Source organism: Myxocyprinus asiaticus, chromosome 28, assembly GCF_019703515.2.
Source record: "Myxocyprinus asiaticus isolate MX2 ecotype Aquarium Trade chromosome 28, UBuf_Myxa_2, whole genome shotgun sequence".
In the NCBI taxonomy this organism is placed as follows: Eukaryota; Metazoa; Chordata; class Actinopteri; order Cypriniformes; family Catostomidae; genus Myxocyprinus; species Myxocyprinus asiaticus.
The window spans coordinates 17,833,065-17,841,017 of NC_059371.1; the positions used below are offsets into that span (position 1 = coordinate 17,833,065).

A 7,953-nucleotide genomic window follows, 5' to 3' on the forward strand; every position below is an offset into this window, starting at 1 on the left:
ACTAGATCTCAGTTCTGAGTGGAGCATGGGGCACACTGACTGAGATTTTAGAGCTCCGACTAACAAACTGGCATTAGTTCAAGTGTACTTAGAGAGTACAGGCTCGATATGGAATTTCCGTTTAGGACAACATGAAGTTGATCGACCAACCTAAATAGGGTTAAGTCTAAACCTCTGGTTATTGTAATATTTTTCTAGCTTAGAGTACATAGGAAACTATGGCATGATTATATAAAGCTATCTTTAATTTAGGTAATGTTGGTCTTGATCTCTGAGTAGAAATAATGTTACTCTAATTAAGTGTCTACTATCTAAGGGGACTAAACAAAATACTTTTAGATAAAAGAGCAAGCATGAGCAGCCATCTAAATAGTATTTAGTCAATTACCTCTGTCTAATGACCAAGACTGGCATGTTTGTGATTGTGAGATCCGCGTACACGGCCGGCGCGAGACTCTCTAAGCGACACAGGAATCCGAATGAACGAGTACAATATAAAACAGAGTTAAATATGATGATCAAATATTAAACCAAATTTAATAATAACAAAGATTGGAACATTAATATATCCTTGGAAACTTTTATAATTGGAGTCAGATAAAATAAACAGGGATCATAAAACGAATAATATAGTTATTTAATCGGAAGAAATAAACTTAATGCACACGATAAGACAGAATGCGCAGGAGACCTTCAGCCACGCCACTGGATACATTGGGTGGCCTCCCCCCTACAAACATAAAGTGCACCTGAAACTCATCTCAACATATTAAATATTCGGAAGCTGTACATTACTATAAAAGGAATAACCATGCTATTAGAATGCATACGAGAAGGGATGTTGTGATAATGCTGCTTGAGTATTTTAATCATTCGTGAAAATCCCACATGAACACCCCAAACGCTTTATTGTTTCATGTCTGTCCGAATTAGCACCGAGTGCCTGCTTAAAAATGGAAGGGAGTGTGTGCAGTTTCGGCTCACCTGCGGCTCTTTCCCTGGGTGATGTCGGCATAAATTATTAATCATGTATCAATGTATTACTATAACATCATTTTAATGCCATTAATCAAAGCACATTCTTGACACTTGTGATAGATTATAGCTGCACAAGGAAACAGGAAGAACTTGCGTGCGCATTTTAAATAAACCCTCACGCGCATTATTGACATATATTGCCAGTATACAGCACTAGTGTCGAGTGATGTCTGCAAACAGTGCCTGTTTTGTAAATGTCTTTTGACCATCGCTGTTGTAAATGACTGCAAAAAGAAAATGTTCCCAGATAGGAGAAATGCAGGGGGCTTCTCTATCAGCGTTTCATTTTCTCCACTCGCCATTTTCAACTACACACAACACTTGCAGAACAGTGATGACATCAAGTTGACCCACATGAAACACAGGTTGAGCATATCCATTTACAGATCCAGTCAGGTGCATTAGTGGAGGTTGTAACTGTGCCTGTCTGTCTGATGCTTTGTTTTCTTGACCAAAGCTTGTGCTCCAGATGAGCCATTAAACGTGAGGTGAACCGACCATGGTTCCAACGCTTCCGAACCGTGGGTGGTGAATGATACCGTTCGTTTTTTTACCGAGAACCATTACACCCCTAATATATACACAGACACTGCTGGCCAAAAGTTTGGAATAATGTACAGATTTTGCTGTTTCGGAAGGAAATTGGTACTTTAATTCACCAAAGTGGCATTCAACTGATCACAAAGTATAGTCAGGACATTACTGATGTAAAAAACAGCACCATCACTATTTTAAATAAGTCATTTTTGATCAAATCTAGACCAGCCCCATTTCCAGCAGCCATCACTCCAACACCTTATCCTTGAGTAATCATGCTAAATTGCTAATTTGGTACTAGAATATCACCTGCCATATCAAACACAGTTGAAAGCTATTTGGTTCGTTAAATGAAGCTTAACATTGTCTTTGTGTTTGTTTTATTGTTGCCACAGTATGCAATAGACTGGCATATCTTAAGGTCAATATTAGGTCAAAAATGGCAAAAAAAGCAGCAGCTTTCTCTAGAAACTCAGTCAATCATTGAATGAAGGCTATATAATTCTTGAAATTGCCAAAAAACTGAATATTTCATACAAAGGTGTACACTACAGTCTTCAAAGACAAAAGGACAACTGTCTCTAACAAGGACAGAAAGAGATGTGAAAGGCCAGATGTACAACTAAACAAGAGGATAAGTACATCAGAGTCTGTAGTTTGAGAAATAGATGCCTCACATGTCCTCAGCTGACAGCTTCATTGAATTCTACCCACTCAACACCAGTTTCATGTACAACAGTAAAGAGAAGACTCAGGGGTGCAGGCCTTATGGGAAGAATTGCAAAGAAAAAAACACTTTTGAAACAGGAAAACAAAAAGAAAAGGTTAGAGTGGGCAAAGAAACACAGACATTGGACAACAGATAATTGAAAAAGAGTGTTATGGATCTTAACCCCATTGAGCTTTTGTGGGATCAGCTAGACTGTAAGGTGCGTGAGAAGTGCCTGACAAGACAGCCACATCTATGGCAAGTGCTACAGGAAGCGTGGGGTGAAATGTCACCTGCGTATCTGGACAAACTGACAGCTAGAATGCCAAGGATCTGTAAAGCTGTCATTGCTGCACGTGGAGGATTTTTTGATGAGAACTCTTTGAAGTAGTTTAAGAAGTTCTGAACATTTTTTTCAAATTGTAATAGTAATTTTTCATGTTATTAATGTCCTGAATATACATTGTGATAAGTTGAATGCCACTTTGGTGAATAAAAGTACCAATTTCTTTCCATAAGAGCAAAATCTGTACATTATTCCAAACTTTTGGCTGCCAGTGTGTGTGTATGTATATATATATATATAAAAATATATATATTTATTTATTAGGGGTGTAAAAAAAATATCGTATCGTATTGTATCGTATGATACAACGCTCACTATTCAATACCACATGTATCGTAGGACACATACACATTATAGTGTATTTAAAACTAAGAAGTGCAATATTGAGAGTCTCCTCCCCATAGAGGCGGTGCTGAGCACTCACAGGACAACAGAGCAACACACAGTACATAGGCAAGAAGATCGATGGCAAACACCAAGTAGATTGTACTGTAGCGGTACAGTTTGTCGAATTTGCCAAACAACTGTATCATGTTCTGGTACTACAGTATATCAAACAAGTAGTTTTATTCATCACGTAGGTATGGTGTATAATGAGATCAAAGGTGGCAAGCATGCTAATTGGGTAATGAAAAAACTAAAAAACTAATTTTCTTCTTTTCTTATTTGTAGATTTGTTCTTGCCAATTAATTCTTGCAATGCCACATCAAACTGTTGCCTTCTGGCTGATGCTTCAGAGCTCTGAGCACCAGAACATCCAGGCACAAGAACAGTTTTTTCCCCTCAGGCTATCCTTCTCATGAACAGTTAAAACTGCCCCATTGAGCAATAATTAATGTGCAATACACAGCTTAGACTGTTTATATTATCCAACCTCTTCTGCTATTACATTCCTTTGCACTGTATATAACCAATTTGTATTTAGATTTGCACTACGTATGTGTATGTATGTGTGTGTGTGCGTATATATATATATGTATATATATATGTGTGTATATATATATATATATATTATATATGAGTATGTATGTGTGTGTGTGTGTGTACATATATATATATGTGTGTGTGTGTGTGTATATATATGTATGTGTGTGTGTGTGCATATATATATATATATATATATATATATATATATATATATATATATATAGTGTATGTCTATTGTGTATTCTATATATACTTTATTTTATTGTCAATATTTATTTATTTTTTTCTTCAATTTTTAATTATTTTTTAAAAGTCTTGTTGCTGTGTTTGTATTGTTGTGTACTGGAAGCTCCTGTCACCAAGACAAATTCCATGTATGTGTAAGCATACTTGGCAATAAAGCTCATTCTGAATTACAGGGATGCAAACTCATGAGGGGTGAAAAAGGTAAGACAATCACTGGTCCACGAACATTTTTTAGGGAGATATTTTTTTTTAAAGAATAAGCTAAAAGCACCAATTTCAGTGATTTTAATAATTCAAGTATAGCAAATTAACAGCACAATTGTGCAGAATTGGCTGCAAAAATAAAGGGTATTTTGGTGAGGCTTGCTTCCGTGTCACAAATGTGTTACATTTTAATAACTGATTAGTTCAGTGACCCCTTCTGGAGATGTTACTAGGTGGTGACAAATGAGCATCTTAAGTGCTATGAGTGAGTCAGTGAATCATTTTGAGTCGTTCATGACTGAAATCTACCAAGAGACTTTATAGTGTTTAAGCATTAAAAGAACAAAGCAGATCTATAAGTTCTCATTCAGTTTGAGCATGGTTTTTTGTCCAAAAAGACAACAATAGTAGTCTAATAATAGTTAGTTTCAGTAATGTTCTTACATTCTCCTTCATTAAAACTAGCATGATTACAAATCTACGGACTTCAGTATAAGAATTATAAACACAAAGCAGATTTACATTATCATTTTCCTAAATATTTAAAACTGCTGAGCATGACTTTTATCAGAAAAGACCACAATAATAGTCTAATAATAATAATTTTGAGTTTCAATAATGTTCTTTCATCATTGTAAAGCGCATTTCACATGAGTTGAGTCGAGGCGCCAATGCTCCGTTCAACGCCAGCGTCAAGCGCCGCATTACCCTCCACATGACAAGAGTTGCTGAAAGCATCACAGAGGGGCGATTTTGCCACGTTAAAAAGCGGGAGGTGTGCATAATAAACATTGAGAACGTATTTGGAAGAGAGAGAAAAAGCTTGCAGTTGCTTTGATAGCAGAAAGTAATAAAAGGACTCGTTTATGTTTAGGTCTAAGCGTTTTCTTGGTGAATTTAAATTAGTTCAATAACTGAGGTCTCTGATATTCGTAAACAATAAGGTAATATTTAATTAAAAGAAATGATGAGACATTCAATACCTCCTCACAGATTTGGACAGTTTTTTAATATTTCTTGTTGCTTAGTACTCTCAAAGACATTATTGGTGAAGCAAAAACGTGTGTGTGAAAAACACTTTGGTGTAAAGTGGTGTCACTTCATAGCGCTGACACAAGTCATGTGAAAGACCCTTAATGTGTATAAATATCAGCATATTAATCATTGCTCTTCACAATCACAAATGTGTATGTGACAAACCTGTTTTTAACATGCATTTAAATTTACGAGTAATGAGGTACTTGTTTTTTGTGGGTTATAGTTCTAATGTAATAAAATTACTCGAAAATGCCCATCCCTACTTATAACGCCAAAATGGCTTTGTTAAATAAAAATAAAAAAATAAAAAAAAAAGCTAAATGTTTATCACTACAATAATTCACCTCTACATGTTCTTGCAAAATGTAAAAAATAAAAAAGAACAAAAAAATGCTCCAGGCATCAATGGCATTAAAACAAGGCATATCACACAGAAATATAGATTCACTACCTTTAACTGTAGCTTCCATATTGATTTTTTTATGTCACGGCTGTTAGTTGGAGATTTCATAGAATTCCAAGTTTGCAACTTGGAATTGAGTTCTACGAAGACATGAACAATTTTTTGCAAGTCTAATTACACTAATTCCGACATGACGTGAACACACAATAAGTGAGAAGTATTCGGCTGGTCATGTGATTCTAACATGGCAGCCCCCATGAGGGGACCCTCTCCATGGAGAATAAAACAGCTTTCATAATGTTACTGATATGACTGGAGTCTTCATCTCATGTGAGTGCTCATGATTTTATAAATATGTAACAACATTTTTATCATTTCTTAAGGAGAAAAACTTTTTTTAATTAGTAAAAAAGATACTAAGTGCACCTTTAACATCTTATTTTGTAAATAGGTAACTTCAACAACGATGCACAACATGTTAACATAATTTAGATTAGCATGTTAAAATACATGCCAATCCAAGCAGACTATTGAGGATGGCATCCTCTAAACCGCAGGCCACTCACCCGCACGCGGAATCGGAACATGGCGAGGCGGACACAGTGGCTCAGGCAGGCCGGAGGCAGGAACCAGGCTCGCGGAGGGGGCGTAGCCTTGCTGCCGACGTGGTTGACGATGAGCTGTGCTGTCTGCCGCTGCCCCTGTGCCCGGCGCGCCCACTCCGGCCACCGATCCTTCCCAAGCGTGCCGTTAAAAACAACCACCAACTCCAGTCCGCCCTGATACAAACAGGCCTGGGACAGCGCCGCCAGATAGCCGAGCATTGCGTTCCACTCGCCTCCACACACCCAGTCGGTCTGGTAGCCCCCGTAGAGCCGCTGAAGGCCAGAGTCTGCGTCGACGAGAATGCGAGCTGGCGGGGGAGGCGGAGGCAGCGAGCTTGGATGATGGGGATGATGGTGGTGGTGATGATGTGGGGGCTGACGGCCTACTGTTCGCGCAAGCTTGAGAAGGTCTACTGGAACGGCCGCCCCGGGGCAGCGTTTCTCCAAATACTCTTGAAACCCTTGAACTCCCATGTTCTATAGCTGTCTAAAAGCTGATTTCTTGGTTATATGTTTAAACAAAGTCTCTGAACTATATCTGGCCAGTTACAGTTCAATAACTAATCACATGAAATGTCTACACTGTGTTGAGTCTGGTAAATTATCCGACATTTGCAACTATCGACCAACCCCCTGTAAAATTACAGATGCAAGCGGCTAATTTTTACATTTGGTCGCGTAAATGCAATGTGTCCATTCCTTACTGTGTTACAGTGGGACATCAGTACAATAATCCGAAATACCGTCTATATATTTAGATTAATTACAATGTTGCACGGTGGAAAAAACATGACCACAGTCTACAGTGTAACGATGGAGGACAACAGCGCGCACGCTACAGTTATGATGTCGACAATTTTGTGAACACCGTAATATATAACCCTATTTGCTACCCATCTAGGTGCAAATTAAACACTGACTATACAATTTCTAACCAACATGCTCGCTGGCTAATTAAAACGAACTCTAGTTAATAGTGAATACAGTATGTTTCACTGGATAACAGTTATAAGAGCTACAGTTTGTGGCTAACAAACTAGCTCGCACACTTAGCCAGTTAGCCCAGATCCCGGCGTGATTGACGCGTCAACTAGTCGAGACAAATCGGGGGAAGCCGCGAATCGGAATGAGATGAATAATTAAGGGAAAAACAAAGTAAAACAACTAAAATAAAACAAAAACAAAACCCCGACGTTGGCTCCCTCACTCTCTGTCTCACTCACGACTTCATGTTGAGGAGCGGAACATACTTTCATGCGACGTCGGCCATCTTGCGACTTCCCCGCGGCCCGACAGAAAGTGGAAGGGGAGGTGAGCTGTGGAAAGTGGGAGGAGCGATTACTCTGTTTCTGGGGGATGTAGTTTTTTGCTGCCTGTAAAGGCCATGCTGCACTTTCTAAAAAGGTTGAATAAAAACTACAACTACCAATACATCCTGGTAAAAGACCCAGATTTATGGAAAATCTAAAGGAACTGAGCTTATTCACGCTAGCGCCATCTTTGATTTTTAATGGGAATGACAACGAGGCTGTGAGGGATAGACTTACGTGGCTGAGGTCGAAATGGCATACTACCCATACTACATATGTGTCTATGGCAGATATAGTATGAGTAGTATGGTAGTATGCCATTGTGAACTCAGCCACGGTCTCTTCAAATTGCACGATAGGTATAAAGCTGTATAAAGCTCCTAGATCACATTTGATTTTCCACAACTCATGTTGTCTGGAGTAATTGTATACTGAATGTTCTTGGACATATATTTTATCAGTGTTTTGACCACTGCTAAGTGGTTCATAAAGCCCAAAGCACATTTAAATTATTTTATTTCTTTCCGTTCAGTTCAGTCTAGCAGGCAATATGAATCTGGACAAAGTCTCTGATCTGGATCATGAACGC

At 38.4% G+C, this 7,953-nt stretch overlaps 1 protein-coding gene across 1 annotated transcript in view; it reads right to left on the reverse strand.

The window, feature by feature from the left end:
- Window positions 1-7,332, reverse strand: part of LOC127419431 (constitutive coactivator of PPAR-gamma-like protein 2) — a 29,609-nt gene extending 22,277 nt beyond the window's left edge. The window contains exon 1 of the mRNA XM_051660811.1: window positions 6,016-7,332. Within this exon, the coding sequence (XP_051516771.1) occupies window positions 6,016-6,528 (513 nt within the window). The 5' untranslated portion in view covers window positions 6,529-7,332. The remainder of the gene's footprint in view (window positions 1-6,015) is intronic.
- Window positions 7,333-7,953: the final 621 nt, after the last annotated feature.